General features: G+C 40.4%; 1 protein-coding gene across 5 annotated transcripts in view; it reads left to right on the top strand.

Moving 5' to 3' along the window:
• Positions 1 to 23,558, top strand: part of adgrb2 (adhesion G protein-coupled receptor B2) — a 203,173-nt gene that overhangs the window by 78,865 nt on the left and 100,750 nt on the right. For all 5 annotated transcript variants that reach the window (XM_044336656.1, XM_044336657.1, XM_044336659.1 and 2 more), the window contains 2 exons: positions 12,304 to 12,387; positions 14,387 to 14,575. In XM_044336656.1, coding sequence (XP_044192591.1) covers positions 12,304 to 12,387; positions 14,387 to 14,575 — 273 coding nt within the window. The remainder of the gene's footprint in view (positions 1 to 12,303; positions 12,388 to 14,386; positions 14,576 to 23,558) is intronic.

Raw genomic sequence — 23,558 nt, 5'->3', positions numbered from 1 at the left:
AAAGAGAGAGAGAGGTTAATAATATGGGAGACTTGGGTGCTGAACATATGGATGAGAAGAAAGGGATTATGGGGAGGAAGTAGGAAGGGAGGGTTGGTGGGGTTGGGGGGAGGGTTTGATACTAGTTCAAATACAATATATCAGTTTCCCTACTGATTCTACCCAATACCTTTTTGATATCTTACTTTTTTTTTTTTTTTTCTAAATGAATATAAGTTTTATTTCAATCAGGATCTATATAATCAAAGAGTAAAGTTGCTTCCACACTTGTAGTTTGCTTCGTTAGGTCTGGACCAATGAAAAAAAAATGACACGTTGTTGCCTTTTAGTTCCGGTCCATTTCATGTTCACACTGGCTTACTACAAATGAAACAAGAGCTATTAGCATTTAAAGCAGGTAATTCATTGATTGTACAGATCGGACAGTTGAACACACCCTCGTAGGGGCATTAAACTCCAGTGATTAACAGCAAGTCATGCAGCATCTCACTGCCTGTTATGTATGTGTTAGATTCATTGCTCCCAAAAACGACGGATTATGAGCATTACTAGTCGAGACTGCATCTGTCTGTTCTCCTGCTACTTTCTTTAACTTGCCGCTGTGTCTGGGGAAATCCTGGCACTCACATGGTGACGCACATACAGTACATGTTACCATGGTTACCAAATGATCTTGCAGATATATACATATTTATAGACTGCTTATACAGATCTCTTGCAAGATGTCTTTCTTGACTTTCACGACCAAACGGCTTAAATCGCATACCTGCTTTTCGTAAAATCCATGTGTTTTGGTACATTTTGCTTTCACACCAAACAAACAAACCGCACTAGAAGCAGACGGAGACCCGAGGCCCGCGCCGGAGTTTGATTGACAGTTTTCACAAGATCACGAATATGTGTCTTGTCTGCAGTACGCTCGTGTCCATGTGTCTCCTGTCTTTCTTGTTGTCACAGCCCTCTGGTTTGTTGTGCCAGGTTTATCTCTACATTGCGAGCCATCCCGTCTTTTTTTTACCACCCATAAAGCTTATACAGGCTCAGAGTTACGATTGCAGTTTTATAGAATGCTATCGTCTGCAGGTACAGCCCCGTTGTGAAATTCTTCTTTCTATCACACTAGGTGGGGGGTGGAATGGGCCATACCACAGAGCCAGAGTCACATTTGTTAATGCCAGACATTACTGTGATCCTCTCTGCCAACGAATTGAGAGTAATTGTGAATGAAGACCTCCGTGATTAATGCTTCACATCACAGTACGTCTTCGACCTTACCCAGCAGGAATCTCACAGATGATAATGTGCAAGGAGGCTTAAAGTGCACTCCAAGCAAGAAAACTGTTCATAATATGGAGTTACAGCAAGGTAAAAACTTTGAACTGATATCAGAAAGATAATTAGGCCCAGTGAAAGGCACTTAATCACCAATGACTACATGCCTGATCACGCTTCAAAAACAACTGAACTGAAGTAGCCTTTTTTTTACAAGAACGACCTAATGTCTTCGTCAGCACTTTAGTCTAGCTGCATGGATTCAACCTTCTCCAGACATCTTCAAAAGCAGTTTCAACTTGAATTTAAAGTGATACTAGTTGTGATCCATTTGAGTTCTGTAGATAAGGACGGTGGCGTACTCGCCATCGGGCATACAGGGACAAATCCCGGTGAGCCATCAAAAAATCCATAAAGTTTTTACCGTCCCTGTCTGTCGCTTTACCGGCTGGCCCTCTCTATATCATTTGGGGTGAGCATGAGAGCGTGCTGCGTGCCCCCCAGGGTCGATCCCAGTCTGATAAGTCCGGGGCTGAATTTTTTGCCTAGTACACCCCTGGATAAAGATGTGGAACTCCTGATCCCCTGAACAGAGACAGCCATCTGTCTGAAGTCAGACACTTTTGCCAGGGATTTGACCATTTACAACAGATGGTTATACAGTTAGGTTTGGCAGAAAGGGCTTTACTCTTTGATGGAGCAGAAAGAATCTGAAAAATCTCAGCAGCTATGAGGATACCTTAACATAAAATACCAAAAAAAAACCTTAGCACATAAGGTGATGGAAGGAGCTGTGGTGCAATCAGAATTGGACACATGAGCAGAGAAATATCGAGAAGAGTCAGGTTGTGACGTCCACTCTGTACACCTGCATCGATGATCAACCCGTGACTGTGAAGCATGAATGAAGCAGCTAATGCCAGATAATGCAAGTGCGATTTCAGTGCTCTGTCTGAGCTAATGCAAAGCTCAGTTTTTGCAAAAAGGACACACCGTACAAATTCCCCCAGAGAGTAACTGATCTTTAAACCCTGACAGGTTTCATTATGTCATTGAAAAGTATATTTACATGGATATTTATGTTGGCTTTGTAGGTCGGTACTGTTGATCTAAAGAAATGAATTGCTGGTCAATCAAAGGCGTCAATTGAAAGGTCAGAGTGCAGCCGCCATTTTGATACCAAGACATCACTAATATTTACATGGTAACTGGAGTTACGACGGAGAACACATGGAACATTAGACAGGCTAATTTGAAATGATGCAACAGTGGTCTGTGGGCATTTATTGATGTAATAATGTGTTTTGGACTAAATAGTTTACTGGACTGGATCTTGCCAGTGTAACAAGACCATTTTTGTCTGAGTTTTATCAATCAACTTACACATAGGAGTTGTGTACACAGCATAGTTTGTGTATCAAACAACTTAACCTCATAAGAGGTCAAGTCTCCAACTCCAACATTCCAACCATATTAGACTCCTGCGAACAAACCATCAAGGTCACACTCTTCTATCAGGAGTACACGGGCAACTTCTGAGTGGATGTGAATGTTTCATGTCTTTTGAAGTGAGCATGAGGTCATGGTTGTATGTGTTTGCGTGAACGGGCAGACAGAGAGTACTGATGTGTATCGGTTCGTAACATATTGTTCTAAGGGCTTAGCCTTGCCTAGAAAATTACAGGCAATAAGAGAAATAACACTCTAGCAGTGATATTATAGAAGCCAACAGCGCTGAAGGGAAAGGCTACTGTTAGATCTAAAGAATAGTACAAAATCATCTGGAACAAACCAGAACATTCTGAACTGAATAGTTCAAAAATAAACGCAAGCAGATGTTAACACAAATAGAACACACGATGCATTAGGAGCTGCGTCAGACTGTACCAGAACACACTAGTATGTGCGATACAAAGCAACATACACATAGAGAACTTTCAGTCATACGGTAAAAACGCAGCATGTCAGTGCCAACATGACAATAAATATGTTCTATTTTCCAGTTCTCAACTCACAACTCAATCTTGCAACTAAAAAAAAAAAAAAAAAGGGACGGGGTAACCAAGTGGAAATCTAGGACACAGTCTTATTTTGATGATTCAAGGGAGGGTTATCAGTGCCTGGCTGTGTAGCCGACTCATTGAGCTGTTCTTTTTTTAATTTTTCTTTCAGGTTTCACCTCTATTTTCTGCTTCCTTATCATTTTTTTCTCACATGGGTTCATCCTTATATCTCACCACCCCACACGCCCCCCTCTAAAAAAAAAAAAAAAAAAAAAAAAACACAGCAGAAAGCGGGATTGATTCAGCTCCCTGTCTTACTTTCTTGCTAAGCCAAACACTAAGCATGTGAATGATTCTGTGCGTGTGTGTGTGTGTGTGTGTGTGTGCGTGGGAGCACAAGAGCCGGGGTGCATGTCCGTGTGCACTAAGCATAGGAGGCCCTGAGGATTGCCTCTCTGTCCCGCTGTGTTGACCCTTCCCTCTGATGAAAGGTAGCTGACAGAGTGGAGGTAAGTGTGAGTGTTTGTGTACTCAGGAGAGACGTCGAGGGCAAGAGTCAGAGTCTAAGTATCATTTTTCTCCTTCCCCCCTTCTACCATGTGGAGAATGAAAATCTGACTATTCTAGACACTTCTCATGCTACTCTGTTGTGATTCATGAAAAACACCTGCCAGAGTGTCCTCTGGGTTGCTTTTTACTGTGAGTTTAAGTGCCCGTGCAAACGGAGTCAGTGTATGTGTGTGTGTGTGTGTGTGTGCATTCATGAAGCCACGCTTGCATGAATGCACTTCGGTGTGTGCAGGCAGATGCAGCTGATTTTCCACTGCAGTCATAGCCTGCTCTCGGTTTTCTTATTAGCGGGATGCGCATGCTGCTTTTCATTGTTGATTACCAGAGAGAGGATGCCATGCATGAATGAACATACACGGCCAACATTATAGTAACGTGTGGTAAAACATGAGATGCACACACTGTACACACTCACACACTGTCAATAAATACACGGCAGAAGTGCTGCAGCTATATCTGTTGCTATATAAGACAGAAAAAGTTCAAAATAAAAGAAGAGAAAGAGAAGATAAAAAATATTGTAATTAAAAGAAAGTTAAACAACTAAAAATGAAAAGAATGAAAAAACAAACTGCAGTAATTAAAGAACAATGATTTAAATAAGTAATTGCACACACAAAAAAACAGATAAAGCATGAAAATGAATGAAAGCAACAGAACAGATGAGGGAAAAAAAATAGAAAGAAAGAAAAAGAAAGGAATAGTCATAGCAACAGCACAGCAGCCGCCCTTCACCACAGTGGAGAACAACCTCCGCTCACCTCTCAGTCAGACGCAGGACCGGCAGCTGAGAGTGGACGCTGATTTATAGTCCACCTCCCTCCCTCCGTCCATCCCTCCGCAAGCCCCCTCCCTCACCCGTGTCCCTTCCCGTTCCTTCACGGCGTCAGCATGACGGTGTTACTATGGCAACAGCTTCCCACTGCAGAGGCAAATGTGAGCAGAAATCGATCTTTTCGTGTGGCTGCGTCAAATACATACACATCACTGTTGAAAGTATGACAGAAGATTGTCATGTCGGGTTTGGTAGATGATTTTTGGTTATATTTTCGGCAGACCTCAAGTATATCAGAGGGTGGTGGTGGGGGGTGGGGGTGGGGGTGGGGGGGGGATAAGCAGGAAAAAATGAAAGCAGAGAGGCAGAGATGACATGTTTGACAAAGATTGTAGGCTGTTAGCTCCTTTTGTTTTAAATTCATGTGAATGCTTCCAACCTTGGGCACAGTTAACCTTTCAGAAAACCACTGATAATCCACAAAAAAACAAATTAAAGGAACATTTCTAACTTTTCACTGGCAGCAGGGATGCCTCAGATGAAGATCCCTATGCAGCTATACTGCCCGTTCCAGGTGGCTACTTTCTGTATGTCCTTTCAGATGTTTGAAATGATTCATCATGTTTATCTAGAAAACTGTAGTAGACCTGCAGCTTATACATAAGTTCCCTAAATCTCTATACCAGAGATCACTTTGCTTTATAACTACAACCTCACAGACCTGTTAGCATGGCTGTAGACTCTTAGTCTTGTTGAGTATCTGCTGCTGACGCCACTTTCTTTCCACACCGGTGGAGTGTGTGACAATAAGATGTCTAAATCCGGCCTCAAGTTTTTCACCTCGCAGCTGTGGTATCATTACATAATGTGTGTCAGACTGAGGCAGAGATACAAAGTGCGCCAACATTGGCTTTCTAACATGTTCACTAGGGGCTCAGGCTTATCTCATATCGATCCATTTAATCCAAATCCATCTAAATACTCATGGAACTGAGAGTGAGGTAGAAGACAGAGTATGAGGGGGTGGAGGGCAGAACGATAGACCCAATGTGCGATGTGGGAGTTGGAAGATTTGAAAAGATCTAATAAGAGAAAGAATAACAGGGGGAGGGGGGGGGGGGGGGGCAATTTGAGATTGAGGATGAAAGTGAAATAAAACAAAGCTAATTTGGCAGCTTGGAAGTATAGCAGGGCTGGTGTTGATGTATGTGTATATACAGTATGTGGATGTGTAGGTGTGAAATAAAAACACCAGTCAGCCTGTGAGGTTGAGAAAACTAGATTCTGAATCCATTTTGATGGCACACCAGTGACCTTGAGGCCCCCATAGTCAGACAGACGCTGTCCTGCACCAACCTGATTCAACTTCTCTCCTCATATCTGCTGCTGAGAGAGAGAGAGAGAGAGGAGAGAGAGCGAGCGAGAGAGAGATGGAGTGGGTCTGTCTGTCCAGTAGCTTATAAAAAGTCCATTATGGTGCGCTTCTATCAGTTTGGGCTCTCCCAGATGGACCCTGGAGTAAATGGACAGCACCAGAGAGCTATAAGCTCAGATTTGATATATGGCTGAGAAATAGCTCTGCGTGTGTGTGTGTGTGAGTGTGTGTGTGAGTGTGCGTGTTTGTGTGCGATTGTGCGTGTTAAGGATGGTGTGCATTTGATCATATACGCTGCACTGAAAGAGCTGACAGTAGTCAACAGTGAACATTTCCGTGCCACTATGTTTTTTTGTGCATTGCATTTACTTAATACAGCTGTTTTACCATAGTACCATATGTGCTGCCTTGCCACACACACACACACACACACACACACACACACACACAAAAACACACACACATACATACAGGCTTAAATCCCAGCTCAGTCTGACAAAGGAGCCTGTGGCTCTTCCCCAGCCTGATGCTTTGTACGGGCTCAAAACCGCTTTACTGCATGACGTTTATTTATCAGCCATATTTACTTCCTATTGTGTGGATGTGTCTGTGTCTCAGCATGTGTATGTACCACATCGAGGTATATTTGAGCTCATAATGTGTGTATTTAGATGTTCAATAAGCAGTATGCATGTCTCCATGCTTGTGTGTAAGTTCTTTTCATTTAGGGTATCACACTGCTCTTTGCATTGAGTTGAGGAAGCTGACAAAAGGCCCAGAGTGCAATCGCTCAGCAGGCTGTGAATGTGACTTTGTCCTTCTACATGGACGTGCTTTATCAACGGTTTGTTTGTTTGGAAGAAAGAGAGAAAACGGCCTCAAGCAAAAGAGGTGGTTGATGGTTGATTATACTCCAATGACTATCAAACCTTAACACTTTGTGGAATTGTTACGCTGTTGGTGTGCTGCACTTCCCTACACTACATTTATGTGTATTTATGCTGTGAATTACCTCCCTAATAGCTGAAGAGCTGCTAAACAGATTCGCATTGTTCTGAGCACAATGACAATAAAGATCTAATCTAAATCTAATCTACTAACTCGTTGGACTGTGTGACTAGCACTTTGATGCCTTTTTACTTGTAGTTTTCATCTGATGAACTTCCGTCAGTAGGTTGTGCTTGTTTAATGTTTTTGGCAACATGGAATAGGATAAAAGTCAACCCTCCACTCAAAAATGTGTTTTACTTATTGTTACATCACTTGGATGTTTGAGCTTCACTGTGCAGAACGATGTATGTGCAGAGTTTGACACTAGAAGACTGTGTTTCTCTGAGCTCACCGTAAATCTGGGTTTAAGTCGTGTACCTATAAGCATGATTTGTGACATCACAACTAGTTTACAGCCAATCATGGGCCACTATTCAACTTACACAAGTGTGACATGGACACTTAATGTAAAACTTACACTACAGTGCAGATATGCTTTGAATCGACTTTTCAGTGAAATACAAGACATCTTGTGTACGGCAGTTACAACTTTTGAAAAGAAAATCATTTGCATATTCATGGATTCTGGAATTTTTAATGAGGAGGAAGGAGGAGAGGGTATTTTAAGGATTATAATAAGATAATTCAACTTTTTTTTGTGGAAAAAATTTATTTAGACACAAATTATTACTAAAAGAGTATTTTATATCGGTCTTAAAACGTGCTGCATGGATTGCACACAGGCCAAAGCCAACACCTACTAACAAACCTCTCACTTACACTTCTGCTACCGAACTAGCAGGAAAGAAAAAAAAAAAAAACTCATTCCTTCTAACTCTTTGCCAATCACACATACACACTGTCACACACAAATCACTGTCATAGCCAAGATGACTAACAGGCTTCACAGTGTCTAAAGTTGACAGCATGTTTACTGAAATCCCAGTGGCTGCACTTAACAGTCCTTTTTATCCTTTGCTCTCTGACTGAATAAACATCTCTTAACACAGTGACACCCATAATATACCCCGTACCGTTACGTTTGAGCCTTGATATGTTTTTACAGCTGTCAGTACGAACGTCAGTAGTTCCTCACTAGTTATAGCTGAGCTTGTCATGTAAACTTTACTCATGTAGATTAATAGAATTGCTAATGTTCAGGTAAAATCATTGACCTTTACTGCAAGTGTCCCTGGTTTTATTTCTCTTCTTTCAATATCACGTCGTCTCTTTTTAATTTAACCGTATAAAGGCAGGTTCACACTAGTAGCTTTTAGCCGGCCCTTATTCAGTCATATGACACTAAAGCATCAGCAACACTACAAGTAAAATATCACATCTCCACCTCTGCTCCCGACCAATCATGGAATTATTGACCCTATCCGCAATTGGAAGTGATACTGCCAGCTATATTCCCCTAGAGATGAAGAAACAGCTGAAAAGGGTGGGGGAAAAAAGTAAGAATGAGAGAGGGCAAGACGATTTGATGAAGTGTGTGATGATGTGTCCATTAAAGTGCAGTCCAGAACATTAAACAATATAGTGGGGTTTGTAAAGGTCAGTACTCTCAGGGTTTATCCATATTGATCTTTACTTTCGATTGTGCTGGACTCTGCACTGGCGTCCATCTAAATCCTCTTCTATGCCACAGACTTGGGTAAGAGACAGAAAGAGAGACAAACAAGGGCAGAGAAAGACATTTAGAAAGCTCCCACAACGGGACCGGCACCAACTTTGTGGGATCCAGGACTTTCTCTGTCGCTTTCCAAATAAATCAATAGCTTTTTTTGACATTTTTTCAAAGTTCAATCTACTCAACACTTTATCTTGTTGAAGGTAATGGTATTGTCTATTGTTCTATTGTTGTGTCAATAGATTGTTTCCCACCGATGTAACTAATCATTTAATCGTTCAGTTAGCCAGTCAGTCTGATGCTAAACCTACAGTGCCAAAAACTCCCTTTGGTGAAGCAGTGGTGTGGTGATGGTAGCGACACAGGTAGCCAGTGTAAGTGAGCTTATCTGCTAGCATGTTTACTGCTCGCTGATCACTATCGGCTGGATGAGCTATAACAGTGTTATCTTATGACAGTGATGATGTAGTTATAAGAATTTCATTATGAATTGATTACTGAAAGTGACCTTTCCTGTCTTTTTACTACAATAGCACTGAGCTGTATCCTCTTCATAAGTTCTTCAGAAAGACATTCAAAGTCTTTTTTTTTTTTTTGTGGTTGAAAGACCTGAGCAGTTAAATATATTCTGCACATTTCCAAGTCTATATTTTTATTCTGGGGCTCTCCTGGAATATCTTTGCATGATTTACATTTCAAAAAACTCCTTATTCAAATTATACTGGCCATTTATACAGCCCCTCAGTTCAGCCTCTGTCAGAAACAGTCCCGATGAGCCCTCTCCATTCTGATTGGCCAGCTTCCAGAAGCTGGCAGACTTCTGGATGCTACATAAACAAACAATAGTAGTAGGATTTCACTTCTTTTTCTCATTCTTTACTCAAAATGGAAACTTACTCAAATACATCTATACATATTCAAGCCCAAATCAGATCCAAAATTCTAGTGGACAGCTTGAACAACCAATGGAACGACTCTAGCAACAAAGACTATGAAACGGGGGGATGTAAATGCAAACAGCAAATGAAGCCCTGGCTTTTGTCTTGCAGGGAGCATTTCTACATATTTTCACCTGAAGATTTGGATTTTTGACCATGTTTAACATAGACATCTGACATCATAATAGTATATAAATCCCAAAAAAGCATTGTATATCCCCTTTAAGAGCTTGAGGGTAAAGTTCTGTGATAATATAGCCTAATTGCAATACAGCAATTGGAAAGTAAGGGATCCCTAAATCCAAAATTCTCAATCAGATTCTTCAAGTTATGTTTGGAAGGAGGAGGTTGGTTTGCTTTTTATAATCATCATTTTTACATTTGGTAATCACATTTTCATGGATTTCATTGGAACCACAGCGATAAGGTAAGCTACTGGAGCAGCTGTAAAGCAGCTGTAAATTGTGAATACATTTTTCTGAGTGTCACAAACACCCAGAAATGTTTCTTTGTATGATCCAAACCTAATCCATTTAGTTCATTCAAATTTGGAAAGTGTAGCAGAGCCGTATCATTAAATCATTAGTAATAACATGTATACTGTCAGTTGACTCAGCCGGGGAAGGACTTTTATGGGAATAAATGAGGCGTCATCTTGGAACCAGAGTTGCTAAGAACATCAGCAGCATTTCTAGCTTTGCGGTTAGCAGACATGACCAACCAGAGGAGTTAGATGAAGAGGGAGGGAGAAGATGATCAAAGAGCTAGAGAGTAAATACAACAGGCAAAGAGTTAATGTTTCGCTCATGTTTTTTAATGCCATTTTCTATCCTACTGTTAGGTAATGAATGTTGATTGGTTAGGAGGATGTGTTGCGTGATTATGATGATGATTATAAAATTGAGTGTATGGAGTCAGTAACTATAGAAATGCAAGGCTCACATATCAAGGAGCACTATCCTGGCATATGGTTTAATGGTTTTGGTGGAAAATATGTAAAACCTGCAAGCAAGTGGGCGTTTATACCGTGCACTGACCTGACTGAGGCTGATGAAAGTAGCTTTCAGGACGGCATTTGCATCTGTACTCCAAGTTTGATTGCCACAGAAGATGCAACAATTCTGTTTCTTTTAGGCAATGAGGCGGTAAGGCAAAATTGAAATCAGTTTATTGTCTTGCAAAACACTTTGAGAGCACTGTTGCACCATTTGCTAATTCTAGCTTATGTCAAAACAACTCCTCCCCCCCACACACACACACACATACACACAAATGAACACAATAGTTACTTCTGTTACCTAGGGCTATAGCCAGCTGTAGATATCATCTAGACAGCACACAAACAAAATTTACATTGTTCCTGAGGTAAAATATTGTACTTTGGCATTTAAGCGCAAGTGGTTCTGCTGAGAACAACACACAAAACAAGGCAATGGGAGGGAGAGTTAGCCAGTATGAATGAAAGAGCCAGAGCTTGAGTATAAAAAACAGTGTATTTTTCCTGACAAAGAGTTGTTTCTGTAAAAGGCCAAATTAGGGGGCTGGTAGCAATGGGCGTTTGAGCAATCATGACAGAGCCTCAAAACACTTCTGAGGCTTTCATGCTTGTGTGTGTTTGTGTACTGGGAGGCGGGGGAGGATGTGTTGTCTGTGTTCCTCCCTAGGTCAGCTCCTTGATAGAGGCTAACAGGAGGACATTTCAGTGTCAATCACTTTTGCACTCTGTAATCTAATACACACACCCCCACAATTACATTCCATGTGGATAATGTATCTTAGATATGCTGTATGTCTTTGCCTCTTTGCGTTAACGCAAACCACTGCAAAAAAAAAAAATTCAGATGGGCAAGAAGTACCCAAGTGAAATAGATCTTCTATATCAAAGACTGTTTTTGCCACCAGGGGAGTTGATTAAGTCTTGTGCTGCTGAAACTAAGCCTACAAATCCATTTGCACAGAACAGAACCGTCTGCGCTCATGCCTCCATATGTTTGTACCAATTGAGATAAAACTGACTTAGATATGTTGCATGATTTCACTTTCTCTATTCATTTCTCTCTAGGCAATCTTTCAGTTTCCACAAATGCTTGCCATCTATGTGAGGTGTTTCGGTCCAAATCCGCTCTCTGATGTATCAGATCCAGGCTTTTCTCCACTGTAGCAGCATATTTATTTATGCCTGTATAATCAAGCCAAAACTCTTTTATTACTTTCTTTGCTGTGCTAAATCGTAAGAACTCACATTGCATTTCAATGGCTATATTTCTATTGACATTTTATGTTTTCCCTCTAAGCTAATGAACCAGTCAGAATTGACTCCTTCCTGACTTTCTGAGATTATGCTGCAGACTTGACATTTTGTTATCTGTTGCAGCACCATGTGTTCTCAAATATATCAGTGTGTTCTTTAAATATACTGCTACAAGGTGCAAGCCAAGGATATGTAGGCGTTTGTATTTTTATTTTGCCAAAGTCGTGTTTTGGATATACTGGAGACGTGCCTTTTTTTGACTTCACTGAATATACAAAGTGAGTGTAAATGCTAATGAGCACTTAATTACTACGATTTTAAAACCAGCTTTCTGTATGCTATGGCGCAACTGCATGTAGTAAACAAACCGGACATCCACATGCCAGTATTTATTTAATCTTACAGCACATATGCTTCTCGTTGGATCTCATACATTTAGTTAAACGATGCAATAAAAAGAGAAGAAAAAAAAATCTCCTGTCTCCTGTTGTTTCAGACCCATATGATGACGACGATCTGAAGGTGAAGACACAGAGACCACGATCAGCTGACCAGCCAGGTGTGTTTCAGGCACAAACAGGTGAGTAATGTGTGTGTGTGTGTGTGTATGTGTGCGAGTTCACAGCCTGGAACAAAAAGCAGCCAACTTGACCTTTTAGATGCTGTATGCGTTACTAAGAATAAAGAGCTCTATAAAGATAATAATACATTTTCCTTTTGAGGCATTGCTGAACTCTGGGCAGCTCCTCTATGGTTGACCATTGGCATTTGTGAACACGTGGATGTGTGAACGTCTCTGTGTGTGTGTGTGTGACTTCAAAGTCTTGCATAATTAATAGGATTGGAAAAGAAAGACTGAATTATTCATGACATGATACATTAAACATATTGAGAATGTCACATGTATATATGCAGGGGAATGTGCTTATAGGTACATGACATTACATGTTGGCTGCTTCACCCACATCAGAATAGGTCATATACTAATCTGAGCTTGTGCCCACATACGCTCATACTGTACGCTCACCCACGTTTCCATATTCACAGCTGTGCGGAGGGTGGGGGGGGGGTGGTGGTGGTGGGGGTGGTGGGGGGTGGTGGAGGGGGAGTCCCTACCGCGAGGGAAACCCCTGGCTCTGTCTTGTCCTTCTCTTCTGTTCTCACCCCTCTTCGCTTCTCCCCCATTCTTCCATTCCTCCAGGCATGTGTGATGAGCTTAAGCCCTGACTCACGGCATGTTAATGAAGATGTAATGCGATTAACGGACATGCAATTAATTTGATTTCCTTCTTTGCCATGTGATGACGCCTCTATCAAAGGACACGGCGCTCACAAACAATTTCGAGAGAGAGAGAGAGAGAGAAGTAGGGGATGACTTAACTTGTAGATTTGTCTTTCAAGGGCGTAACTCAGAGGGAACAATGGAACAGTTTCCATAGGCTGTCTGGAGAAGTGAAAATCACGCACAGTCATGTCTAAACATCAATTATTGGCGTTATGTACACATAAACACACATCCTTCCTCAAAGAAGAGACACGCACAGATACCCTGGCACACAGATATGCTTGTTTACTGTATGTACCACTCCTGTTTATTCATATATAACACCATCCTTTGGGGCTTTTTTTTTTTTTTTTTTTTTTACCATAATTCCATGAGTATTAATGTCTTTGGCTATCATCTTAAAACACATTTGTCTAACATGATCATCCTCATGAATATTCAGTCAATGATAATTCACACTGAGTGGATTTAATTAATTAATGTCACAAGTAAATCATCTAATGCCCATATCTGTATGGTATGGAGGAATTTCCTATATTGGGTACTGATATATTGATATAGGTCAGGCCATGTGAAAACGATCTTCTATAGAACAACATCAGTAGAGCTTCTTTGTATATGAATGATGAATCAAGACTCTCTTAACTTGTCTAGATATCTTTTGTCCAGGGGGAGAGGGGGGAAAAAAGGGGGAAAAAAAGCTTCTATAAATACAGGAAATGTGTTTGGTTATTGTAACCACAAAGCCCCTCTTTCATCATTGCCACATACTCCCAAGCTTTTCTCCAGACAATTGTATAGATTACAATATTGTTTGTCCTCTTATTGTAGTAATATTGCAATGGTGTCACAGCCATCCAAAGGAAATTTTGATTTTATTCCAGAAAATAAAGAGCAGAGAAAAACTAAGAATTGCTAACAGGAATCAATAAATTAAACATTTGTTTCTGGGAAAAATGAAAGTGAAAAATGTACCAATGCACTATGTCATATATCTCCACTAACAGTTACTTCTACAGCAATATATTTATAGAAATAGAGGAATATATTTATGATCATAAGAGAATACACACTCTGACATGAACCACATGGGTCTATGTGCTTTGCTGATGTAGAATAACATGAATGCATCATCTGTTGCATCACTTCTAGGCTTTTAAATGGTGTTTTAAGCCTGTCATCTAACAAGGTTTATATTTTCAAACTAACAATATCATTCCTCTTGAAGAAACATAGCATAAGAAGAAGAAAAACAAACTATCCTCTCTCTATCCATCTCTGTCTTGATCTCCAGGTGACCCTGCGGCAGAGGAGTGGTCACAGTGGAGTGTGTGTTCCCTCACATGTGGGCAAGGCTGGCAAGTGAGGACGAGATCATGTGTTTCTTCTCCCTATGGGACACTGTGCAGCGGTGCCCTGCGGGAAACACGCATGTGCAACAACACAGCTTCCTGTCCAGGTGAACCTGGGATCACAGGCTCAGGTATGTTGACCTAACTGTGTGTAGGCTGCCTTTCTCCTTTGCCTGAATTCAACGGCACTTACTGGTCAGGACTGTTTTCCCACAGCAAGGATGCGGAAGGTCCAGCCTTCACCTCTCTGCAGTTTGTTTGTTGCTGATGTTTATATAGTAGATAAGCAAATACAAGAGTGAGACAGGTGACCTCTCCAGGCTGTGTCCCCTGCTTCCTCACAGTGCATGCTGGGATGTATGATTAATGAAAAGGGTTTAGCAGTGTTGCACAGTGATGAGCAGTATATATATGTGTAATCTGCTTATACTGCATGCCTCCCTTAAAAGCTGCACTTTGTCAAATGTAAAATGTGATGAATTGCAGCTTTAAACAATAGGCTTATTATTTCTTAGCACCTCTCTCTCCCATGCAGCATTCACCTGTCTTTTTGCAATATGTTAGGAAAGTTGTAAAACTGAAGAAAGTAATGACAGTGTGAAACACTTTTAAGAATGCGCGCACACACACACACACTATCACACACATCGCATGGGATCTGGACAGCCGAAATATAATCTGACCATGGCATACAGAATGATAATGTCATTTTGTCATTTCAATTCACACTCCTGGCCAGCGGAGAGAGAAAGGCAGACAGTGATGCAGAGAGAGAGAGGGAAAGAAAGAGACATGACAACTGAGCTGCATGTCAGGAAGTCTATTAGACTTGCCACAATTCAGAAGTTCATACTTCCTGGCTTCTCTATCTTTAGCTCTCTTCTGCTCCTTCACTTTTCTTTCAGCACTGTTCTCATTTCCCTTGCCTTGTGTATATCTACATGTATAACGTCCATACAGAAAGCGTGCATAGAAAATTGACCTGATTAGCAAACAAATATATTTTCTTACAATGAAAACTAAGGTAACTTGCTTTCATTGTAATATGCAAAGTGGAAATTGTTATATGTATGTATTCAAATCTGTGAGCACATTACAGTGACATAGAAAAACAACATAGATATAGAAAGCATTCAAAGTGATAACTAGAGCTATGGTTTTTCTTTGACTTCAGAGTAATTACTTTTTTATTTTTAGATGCAGTGACTGCTACAAAATATATCTAGCCAATCAAATAAAATTTTCATGTTCGTTCATGCTCTGCCAATCAGGGTGAGCATATTCAGTCTTATTTGCTTGCTATTAAAAGACAGCTACAACATGAGCGCCTCATCCATTTTTCTTGAGCAACACACATCAAAACAATCAAGCCAGATGAAGTCACTGAAGGAACTTGTGAAATGTTCATCCTGAATAATGCAAGTTCTGCTCCGGTTTGATTGCTAGTGTAGGTCTTTACTAGATGAAATTGTGAAGTACTGCCTGTCCGGCTCTTGTTTGATTGCCCTGATTGCAATGGAAGTGCAATCCTGTATAGCACAGGCTCTCTCCTGCCTGGCTTCTGTCCTTCTCTTAATCCACTGCTAATGCTCACCCCCCCCCAACCAGGGGATGACAAAAAAAATCAGCGCTTCCTCGTCAAATCACGGTCGACGCATCATCTGATGGTATAGCAGACCTCTTCCATCCTGTCCCAATTGTCTGTAGCGACTGCCTCCTAGCCGTTCCTGCCAGTCTTTAGCCAACAGACCGGCTGAGGCAGTGAAGCCATTTTAAATTTTTTTCCCTACTCTTGAGGAAATCTTTGAGTGCGTGGAGACAACTTTGTTGGAACCTCTTACGAATAAAGCTCTGGCATTAGGGTCTTAACCAGAATGGAGGCGGCCAAGGGTCTGTGCCAAGACATCCCTGAGCTCTACAATAAGTTGCCTCTGTACTTGCATGGTACTTGTTGGTGAAAAAAGACGGAAGATTCCCCTACAGACCGACACAAACAACAAGGACATGGAAAACCTTTCAGTGAATATTTCTTCTTCTGTGAACCTGGTACAATTTTAGTTGGCATCAGACAAGACCTTCCTGTCAGCTGAGGAATTGCTGCTTTATGCAGTAGATAAGCAACCAACCATTTGTGCTTTTACTAAAACGGGTAATGTCAAAACTAGCTACAGTTTATATTTGAGATGGTTGGCATGATTACTAGACAAAAAGGACACAAAATATCATTTTGGCATTCCACTGTAACAAGAGGGACAATTTGTAAAACTCAATCATGCTGCTGCTCAGCAGAATCAAGAGAATCAAGTCTGAACCAGATATGATATACTCCACTGACTTTCTGTACATCAGTATGACAAGAAGAGGGTTGCTGATGGTGTCCTGGCTCTCTGTCTATGTGGCGACTGGGGACTGACTGCGGGGCTGTCTAAAGGTCCTTTTTTTACACTGTGCAATTTTGGGCTGTCTGAGACGAAAGTTGACAATTGTGAGAATGGAGAATCATGGTAAAATCCTTGGTCGTCAATCCAAAAACGGTGGTCCTAGATCTCACTGCAAAACGTCCACTGACGACCGATTTGGAGCTTTGGCGGCCAAAGACAGCCCGAGGCAAAATATCTGACAGTGACAGAAACTAAAGACCAAATTCTCACAATGTGGCTGCTGCTATGACTTTAAACCATCAGAATACAACATGAAATGACAACGGCCAGCGTGACATTTTTTTAAGTGTGGTTTTTTTTAATAAAGTTTAGGGAGAGAACACACTCATTCTCCTTACTACGACCATGGCGCACAAAAACCAAAACAATGGAGGTGAAACAACAAAGAAGTTTGTGTGACTTTGCTGCATTTTAAAAATATGAGCAGTGCTGATGGATGATGCAAGCTGATGATGTGCCTCTGCTTTCGTACTTTTTTCAATGTACATTGTAGTGCTATAATGAACCATAAATTCAGCGCACAAGCTGACATGCCTTAAATTGATATCGTACAGTCTGACATAGATTGTGACCAAAATTTTATTATTTAGTAGGTGTCTCGCACAATGTGACATGCAATAAACTTACACAATCATTGTTGTTGCACAGTCTAAATGCACCCTTAAGGAGAACACCAAAAAAAACACCTGCATGGTCCCTTCACTGTCAGAGAGGAAGGAAGCTTGGCCTCTATTTTGGCTGGCGCACAGTGGGGTGGTCTTTAGGCTAACATCCCTGAACCCAGTGATTGCTAAGGGAGTATGTCACAGGACTAGGACACCAATCTCCTCCATATCCAACCATTCTAATAATGCCAGTGGATGATGGAAGGATGTGTTTGAAGGTACACTGTTAAATGAAACTTCTCAAGCAAAAACTTCTCAAACTTCTCAAAGCAAAAGTGGGGACCCTGCTGTCTAAATGTCAGTGTCACAGCATGGGATGTAGTCATTAAACTTCAACTGTAAAAAGTAGAAAGACCTTTCCACTAGTTGCGTAAGACTTAGTGAATGGTGAGGCTTTATAGAACTAGAACTAGTTATTATATGTAAATTTGTTAACTTGACATCATATGGAGGTCATCTTTTATAAAGACAAAGGGTCTCAAAACCACACAGATCCATTGTGTTGTATAGGATCCTTAGAATATGTTATACTGGTGTATGTGTGAATGTGAATTTTCCATCAAACCACAGAGCTAGACTTCACATTGACCAAAAAGCTTTCATCAGGAAGACATATACTACACACTACCCTAAAAGATTCACAGTCACATAAAGCTTTTCTTAGTGCTTTATGGACTCATCATTATAAATGTACATTCATTTCTGTGTGTGCATTCCCCCAGTATATATATGCATTTGTGATGTGTAGTTTTTATTATTTGCGCCCATGCCGGCATAAGGCGTGGGTGTTGTTTTTGCTTTGTCCTTTGTTATTGAAGTGATATTTAAGAGTCATCTGTTAATTGAAGTGCAAGTAAGTGTTGTGATAGCGATTATGGTGTTTTGTTTGCGTTTTCTATACGTCTGTGTGAGAGTTTTGTCAGTTTGCATGAGTGTTTCCGAAAAGTATTTGTCATTGTGTACATTTTTAGGATATGCACGCTTTCACATATGAGTTAGGAGTCAGTCAATGTTTACTGATGTTTACTCTCAACCCCGCCTGAAAAGAAAACTAAATGAAAAAAAGAGAGGAACATTTTCCTTCCCTGTCGGTGCATATGCTAATCTTGTTTTTATGCAAATGTGCCAACACGATTTGTATGTCTAAGTGCCTCATTTTCCATTCAGTGTCGATATTAATATCCTCAGCCGTTCCTTTGATGGGATATTGGTTGCTGTGTTATGTTCCATTTATTATTTCATTATTTCCCCCACTCCTCTGATGTTTTATGACGTGGTTCTGGGGAGGGGGGGGGGCACTCCAGGGATTGCCTGAATGGGATCATACCAAATTCAACTAGACTAGCGAATGTGGGGGCGGCAGCAAAGAGACATAAAAGACATAAAATGAAGGCCCTCGATTTCTGTTTCTGACTTTTACTTCAGTCACTAAAATCATAATTTCATGCCTCAAATACTATAAAAAGTAAAATTAAACAACTCCAGCATACACACAGCTAATGCCTTTTCAAACCTGCTGTTCAAAACATGGCATCCAGTCGCGGCAACTTCTCGATTTATCTGAAAGATCTGCAAGTGAAATGTTTTTAACCAACATCCTCTATTCTGTTTCATATACACTTACTTGCAAAAGCAAATACGCAAGGCACACAAGCATAAGTCAAAGCACGCACACTTTCTCCTAGAGTATCCTGAGGTGGAGAGAGTGCACTGCATATTTATTTTGTAGTTGGCTTTGCCAGAATTTTCTTTTTTTAAAAAAATTTTTTTATATCATTTATCTGTGTGGAAGTTAGCACTTTAGAAGTATGGGTGGGTGGATATGTCTGTGGGCACATCTCCGTGTATGCCCGTGTGTGTGTCTGCACAAGTTAGGAAACATAAAAGAAAAGTAGCTTGGACAGAAAACCAATGAAGTGTAAATGGAAATTTTCTTCTCGTTTTTCCATGGGTAAAACTCCTAAATTAAGGTGATACAGATAATCAATTTTTAAGTAATGGTCTGGCTCTTGACAAAGCAAACTAGGCAGTAATTGGTCCGGCAAATTAACATTTTTTTTTTTTTTGTGTGTGTGGAATATGCGCTGAAGTATAAGGCCTTCATGCCCCAAAGCGTCCAAAGTGAAGAAGTACCACATACTTCTGTTCTATTTAGCTACTGCTCATTTGCCATAGATTCAGTGACATTTAAAACATGGAGTAGAACAATGGTGCGTTATGAATACAGTGTGTCTGGGTCAGCGCGTGTAGTCAAACGCTGCAACACTACACTTCCAGTAATCATTCAAGCAAGACACTGAGGGTGCATACGAGGATGCAGTCATGAACTCACATGGCGAACACACAAACGTACACACACACACACGCTCGTAACACAATTTTAAATAATGCATCCATGCTGTGCTTTGACCATATGTGAAAATGCTGATAATCCTGGTAATTGTTAGGCTCAGTATGATTATAGGCTACTTGTTTCAAAAGCTAGAAATGAAAAATGAAAAGTCGATATCTTTATACAGCATAAATGATTATATGAGTATATTTAATAATTGAATATATTTTAAAGACATGTTAAAAGTCCTGCATCCTCATTACACACAGCCTTATTCTGATTGGTGCCGTGAGTGTGTGCTTTGCTATGCACGTCTATATGGAGGAGGGGGGAGCTCGGACATTTTTATCTTCTCTCCGCAGTCAGATTTCAGTTACACTTGTAATGAGTTTGTGAGATGGAGATTCGATTCAGATGAGTAAGTAATGTCTTACAAGCAATCCTGTTGTGTTGTTGTAAAAAAAAAAAAAGCTAAATAACAGAGAAAGTGAATTATAGTGTTTGTGAGAGTGAATATTGTACTGTAAGTTCTGCCTCTGTCTCCTGAGAAGGTTTTGCAAGTCAGCCCCCAAGAAATCTTCTCGCACTTTGAGGATGCCAGCAGAGCCGGCCCTGACCAATTTGGTGCCCTAGGCAAGATTTTAGCTGGTGCCCTTTGCATCGCAGCCAATTCCACCTCCAAAGTCCATACACTCACACAGAAACTGCATGGCTTTATGTCTTTGAAATTTTCTTTATTCTAGAAACAAACAAAAAAACCCACAAAACAGTATGAAAGAACATGATGCTGCATTGCTGGAAGGTGCTGAGGTGGAAAAGGTGTCTGCAGGTGTCCCAGGACTTGCAGGGGTGCGATTAAAATATTTCAAAAGTGCATGTGAAGAGAGAAGAGGAGTATACGGTATGTGACCATTGGGTGTTGTATTAATAAAAAAGCTGCTGATGGTGAAACACAGCCAAGCACCTAAGCCCCATTATAGCCTATAACATTTTAAACACAAACAGCAAGAGTAGACGGGGGGCAATTGCAACATCTCAAATTGTACCAATCAGAAATGAGACAGAACCATGAAACTCATTATGCACATGGTCTGTGATGATCCCTCTCTGCCTGCCAAAAGACAAACTGATCTGTCTCTCACTAAATGTTGATGAAGAGAGACCCGGTTTTTTTGTGTGTGTGATGCCGTTGGAAATTGTTTTTATATTTGTATAATTATGATTAATTATACTTATAACATTTGACTTCTAGTGTCTCAATCAATATCATGACTCTAACATTGCTTGTAAAAACATCTGATGAGTCAACAAGTAGAACACAGATACAAATTACCTACATAAAAATTGTATCCAAATAGTTAAAGAGATTTTTAAGTGATGAAAACCAAAAATTGTTAGAATTGCCCCGGTTTCCCCTGCACATAGCATTCATGCATAAAACATGTATTCAATGAGCACTTCTCCCACGTGATGCATGCTGTTGCCTATACATATACATACATATATATATGTATAGTAATCAATAATGAAAATGCACAGGCTTACAACTGTTAATTACAAAAGGGAATTGAGAAAGAAAAGCATTTTAATTGACTATTACAAGCAGAGCTAACGTTGGCTAACAAGACTAAGATGTCAATAAATATGTATGCCTGGTCTCTAGAGGCAGACAGTGGATGGTTTGTTCAGCAGCAGCACACTTAAAAGAAAAAGTGTATTTCCCAAAATGATGTTGTAGGTTATTCCCCAAACACCTGAATAGTTTTTCCAACTTTCCCTAATGAATTCAAGGAGGTAACTGATGTTAACTTTAGCTATTTATTAAATTAGTGAGCGTTACTATCGTCCAAAGTATTCTTGTAACACTCCGCTCCAACGGTAACTACTTATGCAATAGAACTACTCATTCATTACACAGTACCTCCGTCTTTTTCACATTTCTCCTCCTCTTCTCCTCTTCTTTTTTTCCCCTGGGCACCAGAGGGCTTTGGCCTTTCTGACATGATATATTTGAATTAGGCTACTGATGTTAATGGTATCACATTTCACATTCTCCACTAGTTGAGATAACTCGCCCATCCCCCTACAGTCAGGTAAGTCTAACTGTGAGCGGGGTGGTAATGCCGCAGGCAATGCAGAAAATAGGGTCTATTTAATAGGCTATGCTAGTAGTTATGTTGCAGTGGGGCTTTTTTTGTAATATTTTGAAATAATAGTATTAAAATAGTGTGAGAAAAAAAAGTTTTAGGTTTAAAATTTTGATATTTTTTTTCTTCATTCATTTGGGGCGCCCCTAGCATTCGCCTATATCGCCTATGCCACTAGCCAGGACTGGATGTCAGTATGATTTATTGAATTTAATACTTTGGAAAAAGCATTATTTTTTTTGCCTGATACCAAAATGTTTAAGGCTTACACGCTTCATCTAACAACTGACCCACAGCCACGACTTTGTCAGTGTACTGAATCATAATTCCCAAGCGAAGAATCTTTTATTTGATGGGTAATGCATGAAACAGTGTGTTTAAAATAACTACAAATAAAGTTGGGCTTGGTTGTCTCTTGGTAGGCTATGACACATCTCTAGATGTTATAACTAGGCTAAGTTTGAACTTAAGAACAGCTGGTGCAATGCAACCAGCTCCAGTTCAGAAAGGCCCCCCACAAACGAGCTCACTTGAAAAAGCATTTCATTAAAATCAACATTACAAGTGTAACAAAAAGCGACGCAAATGCTTCAAATGGACACAGACAAGATGCTTTTTTTCCCCCCCTCCCTGCTGTTCTTTCAGCATATATCTACTCTGAGCAGCAGCTTGAAGACACATTGATGTTGCCATGTTACCGTGTTTTGCTGAATTTAAGAATATCTCACTATTTACCAGCATTCCATATCTGCGTAGTCTTTAATACCTCCGTCTCTGTCTCTGCCTTCTACCCCTGCTCCTCTGAGCCTTCCTTCACAGAAGACTTAATTATTTATCGCCATGATTTATTTAGCTTCGCTCAACACAGGACCAGCAATCTTCATCCTGCTGTCTCTAACTTTCTACCCCCCCCCTCCTCCTTCTGTCCCTCCTTCCTGCTCTCTCTATCTTGATTTCTATCTCTCCAAATTTGCTCCTCTCTCTTCCTTCCATCTTCTTTCAACATTCCTTTTTTTTTTTCATTTCAGACTCTTTTAAAATGTTTTACATTCTTTCAAATTCACTCACAATCTACTTCTTTTGTAGTGCTCATCTGTTTTTAATTTCTTCCTTCTCGATATACCAGTTCTGTCATTCATCTTTTTCCTTCTTTGGTTTCTCTTGAACATTTCTTCAGCATTTTTTTCCCCCCTTTTTGCTTCATTATTCCCTCAAATCTCAGGTCATTTCTAGCTTTTCTGCACGTGTCTGTGTGTGTGTGTGTGGTTGTGTGTGTGTACGTGTGTTTTCTCTTACATTGCACAATCTGCCGGTGCCACATGGCTGAAACGGATCAAGTCGACACATTCCTGCAAAGAAGTAGCTCTCAGTGAAAAGGCATCACAAGAAGAGTCTTGAAGTCACATTCATTATCTGCAAAGTTTCTGTGCAACTCCACTATTCATGTATTCTATTTTCATTTATTTCAGCTTCATCTGTTTCTAAAATGGGATGAGATGTGTAATAAAGAGAAGAAAAAAAAAAAAGAG

The sequence above is a fragment of the Thunnus albacares genome, chromosome 19 (assembly GCF_914725855.1).
Source record: "Thunnus albacares chromosome 19, fThuAlb1.1, whole genome shotgun sequence".
Lineage (NCBI taxonomy): Eukaryota > Metazoa > Chordata > Actinopteri > Scombriformes > Scombridae > Thunnus > Thunnus albacares.
The sequence above is the reverse complement of the archived record's forward strand: the minus strand, read 5'-3'. Positions and strand labels throughout refer to the sequence as shown.